At 38.5% G+C, this 19,175-nt stretch overlaps 1 protein-coding gene across 1 annotated transcript; it reads left to right on the forward strand.

Moving 5' to 3' along the window:
- The first annotated feature begins 18,513 nt into the window (after positions 1 to 18,513).
- Positions 18,514 to 18,945, forward strand: LOC130470046 (uncharacterized). The gene is made up of 2 exons (XM_056839607.1): positions 18,514 to 18,711; positions 18,799 to 18,945. The coding sequence occupies exons 1-2, from the start codon at positions 18,514 to 18,516 to the stop codon at positions 18,943 to 18,945; spliced, it is 345 nt and encodes a 114-aa protein (XP_056695585.1).
- Positions 18,946 to 19,175: the final 230 nt, after the last annotated feature.

Consider the following 19,175-nt stretch of genomic DNA (forward strand, 5'->3'; position numbering starts at 1 on the left):
AATCATTCTTTTTGGCCTTTTTGGTATTTATGTTATAAACTTATTTGTCGTGATCTAATAAATAAAGTCCATTGACTAATCTAGCAGATCTATAAAACATCTCTTTAAAATAAAACGAGCAACTATTGTCTTTTATTTAAAAGGAAAATCCCTTAGCATCTAAGCAAGAGACAGAAATGATGTTTTTAGTAAGACTTGGAACATGGAAACATTCTTCCAGTTCCAAAACTAGCCCAGAGGGCAACGACAAATAATAAGTTCCTACAGCTAATGCAGCAATCCGTGCTCCATTTCCCACTCGTAGGTCGACTTCACCCTTGCTTAACCTTCTACTTCTTCTTAGTCCATGTGAATTGGAACATAAGTGTGAGCCACAACCTGTATCTAATACCCAAGAAGTTGAATTAGCAAGTATACAGTCTATAACGAGAATACCTGAAGATGGAACGACTGTTCCGTTCTTCTGATCTTCCTTAAGTTTTGGACATTCTTTCTTGTAATAGCCAATTCCATCACAATGAAGACAGCTTGATGTGGACTTGTCCTGCTTTGTCTTCCTTTTGAGAACTGACTCAACATTGCCGTTGGACTTTCCACCTTTCTTGAAGGGTCTCCCTTTAGCCTTGAGTAAATCCTTGGCTTCACAGTCGAGTATTATCTCAGCTTTTTTGACAAGGTGAACAAACTCTGCTACTTTTCTTCTCTTGGTTCACTCATGTATAGTTTCTTAAAGCGACCAAACCCATTGTGGAGTGAATTGAGCAAGATAGAGACTGCCATCCTTTCACTTATTGGTGTTCCTAGTAGGCTTAAGCGGTCGAACAATGAAAGCATATGGTCTACATGGAACCTTAGTGGAACACCCACCCTTTGTTTAGTGCGAAGGACCTGAACATGTGTTTCTTGGACTTCCATTCTAAAACATCTGTTATGAGAACTAACCTTTAGGCCAGACGTTGATTCAATCAACTCATGGACATTTAGGTCCCTGTCCTCCGTGTTTCCACGATAGATATCCCTCAGATTCTTGATGAGCATAAAAGGTTCGTAAGCTACAAACCTCCTAGTCCTTTCATCAGGGATGTTGTTCAGCATGAGACTCATAACCTTCTTGAGATCCGCATCCTAGGCGGCATGTCTTTCAGGGGTCATGTCTCTAGCATAGTAGCTTGGCATGGGATGGAACAGTACATACTCAAATCCATTGAGTCTCACTATTTCAATCAACTTATCTTCCCATTCAAGAAAACTTGTTAGGTTCAGCTTGACCATAAGCTCAGAACCCATGATGATGTTTTGATTGTTGTTTACCATAGTAAAACTACAATTGAAAAAGAATAAACAAATAAATAACCATTCACAGTTTCTCTTAATAAACTTAAATTCTAGCATACATGCATAATTTATTATTTATTAAGAATTTTATTCAAGTTATGTGTTCCGGCAGGTGTGAATAAAATGATTCCAAGACCCTTAAATCATTGAAGAATTAAACACATTATGTATTTAGACTCAATTCTAAAATATTTTAGGTAAGCAAAGCCTTCGCTAATAGTCTAGAAACTACTCTTGGTTGATAGGTACATCTTAGAACTTATTAGGTAAACCTATCTCATTTGCCACGACATAAAAGGACTCCTTACTTATATCGTTGAGTTTCACCAAAACTAACATGTACTCACAATTATTTGTGTACCGGCCTTACCCCTTTAGGATCAATAAGTAACACCTCGCTATGGCGGAAAACTATTAGTAAGATTGATGTAAAGGTTATCCTAGTAAGTGTTATTTTGGCATGGCACCTTTTAACTCAATTTTTAAAGTTTGGAACTTAAGGCTCTTACTATGTTGGTTAGATTTTAAGTGAACTAAAATCCTTAATGATGCAACATAATCAAGCCACAATCTCATGCATAATTAAGACATATTTAAAGCAATAAATAACTTAAAGAATGCATAAGATATAAATGTGATCTAGTATTGCTCGACTTCATCTTGAAGCTTCAACATCAAACTTTGTCTTGAAAATGGGTTGGAAACTCCGTCTTGAATTTCACCATGGGAGGCTCCATTTTCTTCAAATAGGATAAGCTATAATTTAAACAAATTACAACTATTTGATGGTACACAGACCATATTTAAATTAAAAACTTTGGTGCATTAGACCAATTTTACATTCAAATTAATGGTACGCAGACCATATTTTCTATCCTATTTGGGCCATACTAGTCACTTTCCATAACCTGCAAAACAGTACATTTATAATATACCATTCACCCATTCATTTATCAATGAATGACCCACATAGCTGGTTAGTAGAACATATTATGCATCAAATAAATATTTGCAGCAATTAATCAAGGCTTCCAATAATTTACAAATTATTCAATCCTTATTAATTCTAATCGAGTTGCTTTAACCTTAAAGGAATGTAGACCTAATCAAGAGTTTATGACTAAAAGGCTCCCACTAAAACCAAGAAATTTACATGCTTTACTAATTTTAAACATAAAATTGTATTTCCTAGTCCAACCGGAAACATACAAATTTAATTAAAATTTAAAGCTCATACAAATTTTTATTTAAATCCTTTAATTTATTTTCAGTTTATTAAATTAATTAATTTAAATTTAATCAAGGTTTTAATTTTAGTAAAATAATTAGTATAAATAAAATTTATAATAATTAAATTATTCAAAATTAAATTACGAGAAAAAATTTAAATTACGAATTTTAAATTTAATTAAAATCGTTTTTCCAACTGAAAATTAAAACGAACCAATCGGGTCAAGACGAGGCCATGGGCTCGCGCCCATGCCTCGTAGAGTCCAAGAAGCAGTAGCTCATGCCACTCGACTGATCGTACCGCAAGGCCGAGCGACCACGCGCAAACGCAGCAGGCCCAGCGAGCTACGGTTGCGCGCAGCCCATGCCCACTGCCAAGGCACGCTGCTGGGCAACGCAGCTGGACGAGCCAGCCATCGCTGCCCGCGTGCACGATGCGTTGTGCTCGTCGCCTTACCCACTCGCCCATCCCGCCCACGAGCTCGCAGCACTCGAGGCAAGGCAGGGCTGCTGCCTTGCCCTCTCGTGCCACGCCCTTGCTCGTTGCATTCGTACCGCGTGGGCGACGAGCTCCCTTGCTCGTCGTCGCATGCCCGCACTATACAACACCACTTAAGGGTAACACTTAGCGTCCATTGCTTCGTGCGTGCAAGATTCGTGAACGGATTTTATAAAAAACGAAACTTTATTATTTAAATTTACAGACGAATTAATAAATCATATTAAATTCATAAATTTAGGGCGAAAAATCAAAAAATTATTATTCAAATTAATTTCCGATCAAGTTTATTTTCATGGATTCAAATCTAGGTCATAAAATTTTAAAACTTTTCAATTTTAACAAATTTTATGGTGGTTTTTAATCATGTATTCCTAATTAAATTGCTAATTAATTATGAAAATCAAATCAAATTCTAAATTATTCGAATTTCAACAAATTAATTACAATTACAAATTAGGTTGTATAATTAACAAGCTTAGGCGTTGAAATTGTTAAACATATACAGTAGGTCAATCATAGATTCAAGATTTACAAACAAGAATCGAAAATATTTAATTTAACATCTTAAAAAATAAAAACGTTCGAAAAACTAAAACCTCCGAAAAGTCATAGTTAGGCTTCGAATTTGGGAATTCTGGATTCGGCATCAAATCTTTGATTTTAGTCAAAATTTTAAAACGCCGTTTACATGCGAAATTCACTATAAAATTATATGATTCCGACCATTATTTACTAAACTGCCGAAAATCCTGCGAACATATAATTAAATAATCGCACGAATTTGCAATTAATTACAATCAACGAAATTAATCACCCCTTTAATTCATTGCAATTTTTTAAAATTTAACCATGTTAACTATAATTGATTATGGAATTAATTAGAGGCTCGTGACATCACTGTTAGGTTATGACAAATATAAAACATATATTTCATGCGGAAAAACCATAAAGCCAGGAATCCAAAATAATTGCCACATAACAATTAGCATAATTTAGGATGCATACATTCGAAGCGTGCCTTCCCTAGCTGCTCCCGAACCGAACAAGAACAAGTTTAGGACTCCAAGTGTAGTCCCTCCGTAGATAGTCCACAACACGTTCGGTTCCGCCTTAATTTCAATTAACTAGAATTTAGCCTAAGGTATTATTTTTTTCGGTTATAATTTTGTGGCAAATTACTAACTTTAGTTTTTAACTTAAAACTATATGAATACTTGAATTGATGTATAATACATTGTGATTGCCATCACCTATTTATAGGGTAAGATTATCAGAACTAGAAACCTACTAGGATTCAATTTATCGAATCTTATTAGAATTAGATACTAATTAAATCTATCAATTTAGTGTTTAACTAAACAACTAATTCTACTAGGTTTAGGAAATTAATCTTTAATTGAAACTAATCCTAAATGCTTAAGGATTCGATGCATGCACGAACTCAACGCACACACACGCACAGCCCACGATGGGCGCTGGCCGCGCGCGCGCGGAGCTCGGCCCAGCAGAGCTGGCTCGCAGCCCATGCTTGGGCGCGCCAGCCTGTTGGCCTTGCTTTGCTCGCTGGGCCTGGCCTTGCGTGCTGCTTGGCTGGGCCTTGCGTGCCTTGGCGGGCTGCTGGCTCGCCTTGCTGTGCGGGCTTCGCTAGGCGCAGGCCTGGCTTCGTGCTGGGCCTTGCGTCTAGCAAGCTCGTCCGATGTTTATTTCGTACGACGTGCTTTCGATTAATTTTCCGATTCCGGAATTCATTTCCGAATCGAACAATATTTAATATTTTTGATTCCGGAATTAATATCCGTTTCGAACAAATATTTAATATTTCCGATTCCGGAATTATTTTCTGATTCCGATAATATTTTCGATTCCGACAATATTTCCGTTTCCAGCAATATTTCCGATTCCGGCAATATTTCCATTTCTGATAATATTTTCCGATACGTACCATGTTTCCGTTTCCGGCAACATCTACGACTTGGATAATATTTATATTTCTGTTTCTGGCAATATCATTGTTTCCGGAGTATTCATAATTTGCCTTTTGACGATTTCAGCTCCCACTGGAACAGAGATCCGTCGATTCCGAATATCCATAAATGGAGTATTTAATTCACTTAAATACTTGATTCGTTCACGTACTATTTGTGTGACCCTACGGGTTCAGTCAAGAGTAAGCTGTGGATTAATTTTATTAATTCCACTTGAACTGAAGCGGCCTCTAGCTAGGCATACTGTTCACTTGATCTCAGTGAATTATTAACTTGTTTAATTAATTAATACTGAACCGCATTTATTAGACTTATCATTGAATGCAGGCTTGGACCAAGGGCATTATTTCCTTCACAGACTCCACCGAGTCACACGATGTCTAAATCCCTGAAATCATATGGGGTGTCTTCCTCAAGCAATGTTCTGACTGGGCTCACAATGCCAACTATTGAGGCAATCAACTTTGAGATCAAGCCCGCTCTAATCTCCATGGTCGGACAAATTCAATATGGTGGCCATCCATCTGAGTAACCCACCAACCATTTGCAGAGGTTCAACCAACTGTGTGGTACTATCAAGCATCAAGGGGTCATTCAAGAACAATTAAAATTTATGTTGTTTGGTTTTAGCCTTCGTGATAAGGCTCAAACATGGTTGGACGATGTCAAGGAGACAGAGTGGAGTGCTATTTCACAGGCCTTTCTAGAAGAATTATTTCCACCCACTAAGATTGCTGAAATAAGATACAAGTTGACTACATTCACACAAGAACCTGGAGAGTCACTTAGAGAAGCCTGGGATATATTCAAGGCATTACAACGGTCTTGTCCGCATCACAACATTGAAAAATGGTTCTTGGTTCAAATTTTCTACCATGGTTTTCAAGATGATACAAAGAACACAGTTGATTCTGCTGCTGGTGGTGTTTTTCTTGACAAAGAAGTGGATGCAGGTTATGATTTTCTTGCCAATTTAGCTTCCAATCATTACAGCACCACTAGAACCACATCTAAGAAGGGCAAGATGGATGTTGATACCTATGCTCTATTGACCTCATAAGTGGCATCCTTGAACCTAAACATCGATTCTTTGAAGGCTCCTCAATCTGGTACTCCCCCAATGAGTATCAATGCTATGTCTAGTGTAGCTCCAGTGACAACTTCTTACTTCGAAGTATGTGGAATTCAAGGTCACTTTGGTTATGAGTGCTCTTATAGTTCGCATGATACCACGCAAATAGAGAAAGTGAATGCTTTTCAACAGAGGCAACCCAATGACCCATATTCTAACTCCTATAATCTGGCTTGGAGGAATCATCCAAATTTCTCATATCCGAGCAACAATGTTCAGAATCCTCAACCCCAGCATCAATGGTCGCAACCATAGTGCCATCCACCTCAGCCACATGTTTTTAGGCCCCCATTTCAACAAGGAACATCACATAATTCTCCCCCTGGGTTTAATAGGCCCCCCCACCAAGGCTATCAACAACAAGCTCCTCAGACCAATGCTACTCTAGAGCCTAACATGGGTGATCTGTATAAGCTCATTGCAAATATGCAGAAGACCGCAGTGATAGCTCAGAAGAATCATGATGAAAGCATCAAAGAGTTGAAGAATCAGAATAGAATGTTGGAGAATCAAGTTGCTCAACTTGCTGACACTCTATCTCAGAGGCAACCGGGTACACTTCCAGGGAAACCTACTCCGCTCAAGGGTCAGAATAGAGAAAGTGGTAATGCTATCACTCTTAGAAGTGGTACTAAATATGATGGACCCCCGATTCCCACTGATGATGCAACTCTTGCTAAGGAGAACACAAATGAACCAGAGAAAACAATTGTTGCAGAGCCTCAAATCCCGGAAGTTAATAATGTTGTTGATGTTGGCGCAAATAAGGGGTTGGCCAATGCCTAATCTGTATGGATTAAACTTGCATCCGTATAGCCTTTAACAATTCATTCATCATCTCCACCATAGACCAGGAAATCATCTTTGTGCCTTTTCAGGTACTTCAAAATATTCTTGGCAGCAGTCCAATGTGCCTCTCCTGGGTCTGACTGGTATCTGCTCGTAGCACTGAGTGCATACGCAACATCCGGGTGTGTACATATCATAGCATACATTATTGAACCAATCAATGATGCATATGGAATCCCATTCATTCGTCTACGCTCATCAAGTGTTTTTGGGCACTGAGTCTTGCTTAGAGTCATTCCATGAGACATGGGTAGGTAGCCTCGCTTTGAGTCTGCCATATTGAACCTTTCAAGCACCTTATTGATATAAGTGCTCTGACTGAGTCCAATCATCCTTTTAGATCTATCTCTGTAAATCTTGATGCCCAGTATGTACTGTGCTTCTCCTAGATCCTTCATCGAAAAACATTTCCCAAGCCAAATCTTGACAGAGTTCAACATAGGAATGTTATTTCCGATAAGTAATATGTCGTCAACATATAATACTAGAAAAGCAATTTTGCTCCCACTGACCTTCTTGTATACACAAGATTCTTCTGCGTTCTTGATGAAACCGAAGTCACTGACTGCTTCATCAAAACGTATATTCCAGCTCCTTGATGCCTGCTTCAATCTGTAGATTGATTTCTTAAGCTTTCATACCTTTTTAGCATTCTTTGGATCCTCAAAACCCTCAGGCTGTGTCATAAACACTGTTTCTGTTAAAACGCCATTTAAGAACGCGGTTTTGACATCCATCTGCCATATTTCGTAATCGTAATATGCATCAATTGCTAACATTATCCGAATAGACTTTAGCATTGCAACTAGTGAAAAGGTTTCATCGTAATCCACACCGTGGACTTGCCTGTAACCTTTTGCAACCAATCTAGCTTTGAAAACTTCAAGTTTCCCATCCTTGTCCTTTTTCAGTTTGAAAACCCATTTGCTTCCTATGCCTTGGTAGCCATCAGGCAAATCGACCAAATCCCATACTTGGTTTCAGACATGGAGTCTAATACAGATTGCATGGCTTCTTGCCATTGCTTGGAGCTAGGGCTCTTCATAGCTTGTTTCTAAGTCGCAGGTTCATCACTTTCAAGTAATAGAAGTTCATGGCTCTCGTTCGTCAAAATACCTAAGTACCTTTCCGGTTGAGACCTGTATCTCTGCGATCTACGCGAGGTTACATTTCTAGATGGTCCTTGAACCTCACCAGTTTATTCTAAGAACTCTGAGTTTCAACCTGAATGTCATCTTGAGCGTTCTCTAGAGTTTGTTGTTTGACTCGAATTTCTTCGAGGTCTACTTTTTTCCCACTTTTCATTTTGGAAATGTGATATTTTTCCAAAATGATACCATCTCGAGCAACAAACACCTTGTTCTCAGATGTATTGTAGAAGTAATACCCCTTTGTTTCCTTTGGATAGCCCACAAGGATACATTTGTCAGATTTTGGATGAAGTTTGTCTGAAATTAATCGTTTGACGTATACTTCACATCCCCAAATCTTAAGAAAAGACACATTTGGAGGCTTTCCAAACCACAACTCATATGGAGTCTTTTCAACAGCTTTAGACGGAGCTCTATGTATAGTGAGTGCAGCTGTGTTTATTGCATGTCCCCAAAATTCTATTGCAAGTTCGGCCTGACCCATCATTGATCTTACCATGTCTAGCAAAGTTCTATTCCTCCGTTCCGACACACCGTTCCATTGTTGTGTTCCAGGAGGAGTCAATTCTGACAGAATTCCACATTCTTTCAGATGGTCATCAAATTCATAGCTCAGATATTCACCGCCTCTATCAGACCGCAGTGCCTTAATCTTCTTGCCTAATTGATTCTCTACTTCACTCTGAAATTCCTTGAATTCGTCAAAGGATTCAGACTTATGCTTCATTAGGTAGACATAACCATATCTACTGAAGTCATCAGTGAAAATGATAAAGTAGGTGAAACCACCTCTAGCATTTGTACTCATTGGTCCACATACATCTGTATGGATTAAACTTGCGTCCGTATAGCCTTTAACAATTCATTCATCATCTCCACCATAGACCAGGAAATCATCTTTGTGCCTTTTCAGGTACTTCAGAATATTCTTGGCAGCAGTCCAATGTGCCTCTCCTGGGTCTGACTGGTATCTGCTCGTAGCACTGAGTGCATACGCAACATCCGGGCGTGTAAATATCATAGAATACATTATTGAACCAATCAATGATGCATATGTAATCCCATTCATTCGTCTACGCACATCAAGTGTTTTTGGGCACTGAGTCTTGCTTAGAGTCATTCCATGAGACATGGGTAGGTAGCCTCGCTTTGAGTGTTCCATATTGAACCTTTCAAGCACCTTATCGATATAAGTGCTCTGACTGAGTCCAATCATCCTTTTAGATCTATCTCTGTAAATCTTGATGCCCAGTATGTACTGTGCTTCTCCTAGACCCTTCATCGAAAAACGTTTCCCAAGCCAAATCTTGATAGAGTTCCACATAGGAATGTCATTTCCGATAAGTAATATGTCGTCGACATATAATACTAGAAAAGCAATTTTGCTCCCACTGACCTTCTTGTATACACAAGATTCGTCTGCGTTCTTGATCAAACCAAAGTCACTGACTGCTTCATCAAAACGTATATTCCAGCTCCTTGATGCATGCTTCAATCCGTAGATTGATTTCTTAAGCTTGCATACCTTTTTAGCATTCTTTGGATCCTCAAAACCCTCAGGCTGTGTCATAAACACAGTTTCTGTTAAAATGCCGTTTAAGAAAGCGGTTTTGACATCCATCTGCCATATTTCGTAATCGTAATATGCAGCGATTGCTAACATTATCCGAATAGACTTTAGCATTGCAACTGGTGAAAAGGTTTCATCGTAATCCACACCGTGGACTTGCCTGTAACCTTTTGCAACCAATCTAGCTTTGAAAACTTCAAGTTTTCCATCCTTGTCCTTTTTCAGTTTGAAAACCCATTTTCTTCCTATGGCTTGGTAGCCATCGGGAAAATCGACCAAATCCCATACTCGGTTTTCAGACATGGAGTCTAATTCAGATTGCATGGCTTCTTGCCATTGCTTGGAGCTAGGGCTCGTCATAGCTTGTTTGTAAGTCGCAGGTTCATCACTTTCAAGTAATAGAAGTTCATGGCTCTCGTTCGTCAAAATACCTAAGTACCTTTCCGGTTGAGACCTGTATCTCTGCGATCTACGCGGGGTTACATTTCTAGATGGTCCTTGAACCTCACCAGTTTCTTCTGAAGAACTCTGAGTTTCAACCTGAATGTCATCTTGAGCATTTTCTAGAGTTTGTTGTTCGACTCGAATTTCTTCGAGGTCTACTTTTTTCCCACTTGTCATTTTGGAAATGTGATCTTTTTCCAAAAAGATACCATCTCGAGCAACAAACACCTTGTTCTCAGATGTATTGTAGAAGTAATATCCCTTTGTTTCCTTTGGATAGCCCACAAGGATACATTTGTCAGATTTTGGATGAAGTTTGTCTGAAATTAATCGTTTGACGTATACTTCACATCCCCAAATCTTAAGAAAAGACACATTTGGAGGCTTTCCAAACCACAACTCATATGGAATCTATTCAACAGCTTAAACGGAGCTCTATTTATAGTGAGTGCAGCTGTGTTTAGTGCATGTCCCCAAAATTCTATTGGAAGTTGGGCCTGACCCATCATTGATCTAACCATGTCTAGCAAAGTTCTATTCCTCCGTTCCGACACACCGTTCCATTGTGGTGTTCCAGGAGGAGTCAATTCTGACAGAATTCCACATTCTTTCAGATAGTCATCAAATTCATAGCTCAGATATTCACCGCCTCTATCAGACTGTAGTGCCTTAATCTTCTTGCCTAATTGATTCTCTATTTCACTCTGAAATTCCTTGAATTTGTCAAAGGATTCACACTTATGCTTCATTAGGTAGACATAACCATATCTACTGAAGTCATCAGTGAAAGTGATAAAGTAGCTGAAACCACCTCTAGCATTTGTACTCATTGGTCCACATACATCTGTATGGATTAAACCCAATAGTTCAGTTGCTTTTTCTCCAACTTTAGAGAAAGGTTGCTTTGTCATTTTGCCAAGTAAAGTCAAATGGTTCTAGAATTCCTTCCTTTTGAAGTCTTTCTAGGCGCTTTATGTTTATATTGCCTAATCGATAATGCCATAGATAGGTGATATTTGAATCATTCTTTTTGGCCTTTTTGGTATTTATGTTATAAACTTGTTTGTCGTGATCCAGTAAATAAAGTCCATTGACTAATCTAGCAGATCCATAAAACATCTCTTTAAAATAAAACGAACAACTATTTTCTTTTATTAAATAGCTAAATCCCTTAGCATCTAAGCAAGAAACAGAAATGATGTTTTTAGTTAAACTTGGAACATGGAAACATTCTTCCAGTTCCAAAACTAACCCAGAGGGCAACGACAAATAATAAGTCCCTACAGCTAATGCAGCAATTCGTGCTCCATTTCCCACTCGTAGGTCGACTTCACCCTTGCTTAACCTTCTACTTCTTCTTAGTCCCTGTGGATTGGAACATAAGTGTGAGCCACAACCTATATCTAATACCCAATTAAGAAGTTGAATTAGCAAGTATAAAGTCTATAACGAAAATACCTGAAGATGGAACGACTGATCCGTTCTTCTGATCTTCCTTAAGCTTCAAGCAATCTCTCTTCCAATTCCCCTTCTTCTTACAGTAGAAGCACTCGGACTTCCTCTTTTCAGACTTGGCGCCAGTTTGCTTAGTCGGGCTGGCCTTCTTGCCACCTTTCTTAGCATTCCTCTTCTTTCCAGATTTCTTGAACTTTCCCCCATGCACCATAAGCACATCTTGCTTATCACTTTTGAGCTTCTTTTCAGCGGTCTTCAGCATACCGTGAAGCTCAGTGAGTGTTTTGTCCAGACTATTCATACTGTAGTTCAGTTTGAATTGATCATACCCGCTATGAAGAGAATGGAGGATGGTGTCTACAACCATTTCCTGAGAAAATTGCTGATTAAGCCGACTCATTTTCTCAATGAGTCCAATCATTTTGAGAACATGTACGTGGACTTACGGGCTCGCCTTTCTTAAGCTTGGTCTCAAGAATTTTCCTATGAGTCTCGAATCTTTCGACTCGAGCCAGATCTTGGAACATGTTCTTTAACTCACTGATGATCGTGAAAGCATATGAGTTTATGAACGATTTCTTTAGATCTGCACTCATGGTTGCAAGCATTAGACATTTCACATCCTTGTTAGCATCAATCCAATGATTGAGGGCTGCCTGAGTGACCCCGTCCCCAGCGGCTTCGGGCATCGCCTCTTCCAGGACATACTCCTTTTCTTCCTGCATAAGAACTATTTGCAAGTTCCTTTGCCAGTTAAGGAAGTTTTTCCCGTTCAACTTCTCCTTTTCGAGAATTGACCGGATGTTGAATGAATTGTTGTTTGCCATAGTTAAAACTACAATAGAAAAAAATAAGCAAGTAAATAACCTATTCACAGTTTCTCTTAATAAACTCAAATTCTAGCATGCATGCGTAATTCATTGTTCATTAAGCATTATATTCAAGTTATGTGTTCCGGCAGGTGTGAATAAAATGATTCCAAGACCTTAAAACCATTGAAGAATTAAGAACATTATGTATTTAGACTCAATTCTAAAATCTTTTAGGTAAGCAAAAGCCTTTTGCTAATAGTCTAGAAACTACTCTTGGTTAATAGGTACGTCTAAGAACTTATTAGGTAAACCTATCAATTTTGCCACGACATAAACGGACTCCTTACTTATATCGTTGAGTTTTACCAAAACTAACATGTACTCACAATTATTTTGTGTACCTTACCCCTTTAGGATCAATAAGTAACACCTCGCTGAGCGTAAAACTATTACTAGATTGATGTAAAGGTTATCCAAGTAAGTGTTATTTTGGCATGGCACCTTTTAACTCAATTTTTAAAGTTTGGAACTTAAGGCTCTTACTATGTTGGTTAGATTTTAAGTGAACTAAAATCCTTAATCATGCAACATAATCAAGCCACAATCTCATGCATAATTTAAGACATATTTAAAGCAATAGATAACTTAAAACATGCATAAGATTTAAATGTGATCTAGTATGGCCCGACTTCATCTTGAAGCTTTAACTTCAAAGTCCGTCTTGAAAATGGATTGGAAACTCCGTCTTGAATTTCACCATGGGAGGTTCCATTTTCTTCAAATAGGATAAGCTATAATTAAACTAATTACAACTATTTGATGGTACGCAGACCATATTTAAAAGCAATAAAATTTGGTACTTTAGACCAATATTACATTAAAATTAATGGTACGCAGACCATATTTTCTATCCTATTTGGGTCATACTAGTCACTTTAATTAACCTGCAAAACAGTAGATATACAATATATACAATTCACCTATTTATTATCATGAATGGCCCACATAGCTGGTTAGTAAAACACATGTTATGCATCACATAAATATTTGCAGCAATTAATCAAGGGCACCAATAATCTACCAATTATTCAGTCCTTATTAATTCTAATCAAGTTGTTTTAACCTTAAAGGATTGTGGACCTAATCAAGAGTTTATGACTAAAGGCTCCCACTTAAACCAATAACTTTAGATGCTTTACTAATTTTAAACATAAAAATGTATTTCTAGTCTAACCGGAAACATACAAGTTTAATTAAAATTTAAAGCTCATATAAAATTATAATTGACTCACCTTTTCATTTGTTTTCAGTTGAATTAAACAATTAAATTTAAATTAATTCAAGGTTTTAATTTTAGTAAAATAATTAGTATAAATTAAAATTTATAATAATTATAATAATCAAAATTAAATTCCGAGAAAACAATTTAAATTATTAATTTTAAAGTTAATTAAAATCATTTCCGAACTGAAAATTTAAAATTAAAATCAAAACGTATCAATCGTAGCAAGACGAGGCACTTGGGCTTGCGCCCAAGCCCCATCGAGCCACGAGGCTACTGCGCCCCGCACGACTGTTCGCTGCACAAGGCACGAGAAGCAGCGCCACACGCACATGCAACCATCGCAGGCCACGCTGCGCGCAACCCCATTGCTCGTCGCGTTCTGTCTTGCTCGCTGGGCGAGCCAGCGTGCGCTGTGGCGCAGCCCCATCGCTGCCCACACGCGTCTCGCTCGTTCGTTTGTGCTTTGCCCCATCTCCCTCGCCCATCGCACAACACACACGCCCAGACGCTGGGCCTTGCGCGCGCGCCTTGCCTGTTGCTCGCTCATTCGTACCGCACGGGCGACGAGCTTCTTTAATCGTCGTCGCGTGCCCGCACTATACAACACCCCTTAAGGGTAACACGTAACGTCCATTGCTTTGTGCGTGCAACATTTATGAGCGTTTTTCATAAAAATTTAAAATTTTTAATTCAAAATTAATGACAAATTAATAAATCATATTAATTTCATAATTTTAGGGCGAACAATCGTAAATTTATTAATCAATTAATTTCCGATTATCATGGATTCAAATCTAGGTCATAAAAATTTAAAATTATCATAAATTAACAAATTTTATGGTGGTTTTTAATCATGGATACCTAATTAAATCATCAATTAATTATGAAAATCAAATCAAATTCTAAATTATTCGAATTTCAACAAATTAATTACAATTACAAATTAGGTTGTATAATTAACAAGCTTAGGCATTCAAATTGTTAAACATATACAGTAGGTCAATCAAAAATTCAAGATTTAACAACAAGAATCGCAAATATTCAATTTAACATCTTAAAATTACAAACTTTTGCGTTCGAAAAACTAAAACCTCCGAAAAGTCATAGTTAGGTTTCGAATTGGGAATTCTGGGTTCGGCCGAAAAAAGAATATTTTTGTCAAAATTTTAGAATGCCTTTTACATGTGGAGTTGGCACAAAAATCACTCGATTTCGTTGAGTAACGAAGAAACTGCCGAAAAACTGCGTACATATAATTAAATAAACGCAATTTGCAATTAATTAACAATTACGAAAATTAATCACCCCTTTTAATTCTTTGCAAATTTGTAAAATTTAACCATGTTAAGCAATTATTATGGAATTAATTAGAGGCTCGTGATACCACTGTTAGGTTATGATAAATATGAACAACATAAATCATCGGAAAAACCTACATGCCAGGATTTAAATTAATTGCACATAACAATTAGCATAATTTAGATGCATACACTTTGTAGCGTGCCCTCCCTTGCTGCACCCGAACCGAACAAGAACAAGTCTTTAGGACTCCAAGTGTTGTCCCTCCCTAGATAGTCCACATCACGTCCGGATCCGCCTTAAGATTGACTAACTAGAATCTCCCTCAAGGTACTAGAATATTCGGCTATTATGGGGCAATTATTTGACTGAATTTTTACTCTCAAAAACTCACTTTTGAATACTTGAAACTTGTGTATAAATTGTGAACTAGGATCACATATTTATAGGGGTATAGAAAACAAATTGGAATCCTATTAGAATTCTAATTAGTTAATTAGAATTTAATTAAAACTCTATTTAACTAATTTATCCTATTAGGATTAGGAAATCAATCATTACTCGAATCCTACTTGACTTAGGATTTGTGTGGAAGCACAAACACACACACACGAGCATGGCCCGCATTCACGCAGGCCATGCCCGCGCACAGCCCTTGCAGGCGCTCAGCCCACACAAGCCTTGCGGCCCACGCGAGCCTTGTAGCCCACGCGAGCAGCTATGCTCGCAGTCCATTGCGCGCGCAGCCATGCTGGCAGCCTTGGCCTGCTGGGCCTGGCCTTGCGCTGGGCCTGGCGTGGCCATGGTTGTCTTGTGTGGCGCGCTGGCTTGCTGGACGCGGGCCTGGCTTCGTGCTGGGCCTACGTCGAGCAAGTCTCGTCCGATGCTAATTCGTACGACGCGCTTCCGATTAATTTCCGGATTCCGGAATTCATTTCCGATACGAACAATATTTAACATTTCTGATTCCGGAATTAATTTCCGTTTCGAACAAATATTTAATATTTCCGTTTCCGGAATTATTTTCCGATTCCAATAATATTTTTGATTCCGACAATATTTCCGTTTCCGGCAATATTTCAGATCCCGGCAATATTTCCGATAATATTTTCCGATACGTACCATGTTTCCGTTTCCGGCAACATCTACGACTTGGACAATATTTATATTTCCGATACGATCCATATTTCCGTTTCCGGTAATATCATCGTTTCCGGAGTATTCATTATTTGCCTTTGATGATCTTAGCTCCCACTTAAACCAAGATCCGTCGATTCCGAATATCCATAGATGGAGTATTTAATGCCATTAAATACTTGATCCGTTTACGTACTATTTGTGTGACCCTACGGGTTCAGTCAAGAGTAAGCTGTGGATTAATATCATTAATTCCACTTGAACTGAAGCGGCCTCTAGCTAGGCATACAGTTCACTTGATCTCCCCGAATTATTAACTTGCTAATTAATACTGAACCGCATTTATTAGACTTATCAGTAAATGCATACTTGGACTAAAGGCATTATTTCCTTCATTTATGTTATTTGGATGGATATTCAGGTTTCTTTCAGATTCTCATTCACCTAGAAGATCAGGAAAAGACGATGTTCACCTGTCCTTATGGAACTTTTGCATACCGCAGAATGTCGTTTGGTTTGTGCAACGCCCCTGCTACATTTCAAAGATGTATGATGGCCATTTTCTCTTACTTTATCGAGGATATCATGGAGTTATTTATGGATGATTTTAGTTTATATGGTTCTGACTTTGATGTATGTTTGCATAATCTTTCTAAAGTGCTTAAACGTTGTTTTGAAGTGAATTTGGTATTGAACTAGGAAAAGTGCCACTTCATGCTCAATGAAGGAGTGGTACTTGGTCATCTTATTTCTGAGGGTGGAATCCAAGTTGACCGAGAAAAAATTGAGGTGATTGAGAAACTTCCCCCTCTCGTGCATGTCAAGGGAGTGAGGAGTTTTCTCGGTCATACGGGTTTCTATCGCGGTTTCATAAAAGATTTTTCTAAAATTGTTAAACCCCTCACTCAATTATTGCTCAAGGATGCCACATTGGAGTTCACTGATGCTTGTCTGGAGTCTTTTGACAGGATTAAGAAAGCATTGATAATTGCTCCAATCATTCATCCTTCGGATTGGGATTTGCCATTCGAAATTATGTGTGATGCTAGTGATTATGTTGTTGGAGCAGTGCTTGGCCAGAGAAAGAACAAGGTGTTGCATGCTATCTATTATGCAAGAAAAACCTTGGATGGAGCTCAGATGAATTATGCCACTACTGAGAAGGATCTTCTTGCGGTTGTTTATGCTCTTGACAAATTCCGGATGTATCTTGTTGGTTCGAACACTGATCATGCCGCCCTGAAGTATTTGTTGGCCAAGAAAGAGGCCAAACCAAGACTTATTCGATGGATTCTTCTTCTCCAGGAGTTTGATTTGGAGATTCGGGATAAGAAGGGTGGTGAGAATGTTGTTGCAGATCATCTCTCTCGGTTGAAATTTCAATCTAGCACAGACAGGCCTATCAATGATTTGTTTCCTGACGATCATCTGTTCTCTGTGTCTACTCAATCCCCATGGTATGCAAACTTTGCACATTATTGTGTTGGTGACTCCCATCCTCCGGAATTGACATATCAACAACGTAAGAGGTTCTACCATGATGCTAAGCGGTATGTTTGGGATGATCCACATTTGTATCGGAAGCTAGTGTGCCGATGGTATGTTTCGTAGGTGTGTGGCGGATTGGGATACCCACGGTGTTCTTAAGCATTGCCATAATTTACCTTCTAGTGGTCATCATGGTGCTATTCTAACTGCCCATTGCGCTCTTCAAACTGGTTTCTATTGGCCTTCTATATTCAAGGATGTCTAGTTCTTTTGCAATGCATGCGACTAATGTCAACGAACGGGCAACATTTCGAAATGGCAAGAGCTACCACAAACTGGTATTCTTGAGGTTGAACCATTTGATGTATGGGGCATTGATTTTATGGGATCGTTCCCTTCTTCATGTGGGAATCGGGACATCTTGGTTGTCGTTGATTATGTTACAAAGTGGGTGGAAGCTATTGCATCACCAACCAACGACTCTAAGGTCGTTAAGAAGATTTTCAAGAAAATTTTCTTCCCGCGTTTCAGAGTCCCGAGAGTCGTGATTAGTGATGGGGGTTCCCATTTCCATCAACGGACTTTTAAGGATCTTCTGAAGAAGCACGGAGTTAATCAAAAGGTTGGCATGGCTTATCATCCTCAAACTAGTGGGCCAAGTTGAGGTTTCTAATCGACAGATCAAGAGAATCCTCGAAAAAGTGGTTAACAAGTCTCGAAAAGATTGGTCATTGAAGTTGGATGACACATTATGGGCGTTGCGCACGGCCTACAAGACTCCTTTGGGAACAACTCCGTATAGGTTTGTGTATGGCAAAGCATTCCATTTACCGGTCGAAATGGAATATCTCTCTAATTGGGCCGTCAAGGAGATCAATATAGATCTAGATGCAGCCGGTGAAGAGAGACTTCTTCAATTGAATGAGCTAGATGAACTTCGCTTTGAAGCTTACAAGAATCATAGGCTCTACAAGGAGAAAATGAAGAAGTTTCATGATAGGATGATCAAAAAACGAGAGTTCAATGTCGGTGATAAGGTCTTGCTTTACAATTCATGACTACGACTTTTCCCAGGAAACCTTAAGTCTAGATGGTCCTAACCTTTTACTATCACCGAAGTCAAGGAACATGGAGCTATTGAGGTTGCTAGTGAAAATGGCACCAAGTTCAAGGTGAACGGCCAACGTTTGAAGCTATACACTCAAGGAGCGTTTATTGGAAAATTGGAGATGATCTATCTCTCCGATCCACCCACCGACTCTTGTTTTTGAGGTTTGGAGTCAAGCTAATGACTTAAAATGAGCGCTTATCGAAAAGCAACCCGATTTCTAACTCTCCCTCTTTTCAATTATTTCTATTTTAATGTAATTTATATTATTTTATTTGGTTAATTTTTATAAAGAACAAAAATATTTTATTTTTAGTTCACTTGAATTCATATTTTATTTCATTTTTAGATTAGTTTTTTGTTATTCGTATTTATTTATTTTTGTGTGTGTAA

The sequence above is a fragment of the Spinacia oleracea genome, chromosome 3, assembly GCF_020520425.1.
Source record: "Spinacia oleracea cultivar Varoflay chromosome 3, BTI_SOV_V1, whole genome shotgun sequence".
Classification (NCBI taxonomy): domain Eukaryota; kingdom Viridiplantae; phylum Streptophyta; class Magnoliopsida; order Caryophyllales; family Amaranthaceae; genus Spinacia; species Spinacia oleracea.

Excerpts from the sequence above, each read along its gene's own strand:
- LOC130470046 (XM_056839607.1), top strand. The coding sequence starts at position 18,514 with ATGGAATATCTCTCTAATTGGGCCGTCAAGGAGATCAATATAGATCTA. Across the intron at positions 18,712-18,798 it reads AGTTCAATGTCGGTGATAAG|GAACATGGAGCTATTGAGGT; the intron begins GTCTTGCTTTAC and ends ACCGAAGTCAAG.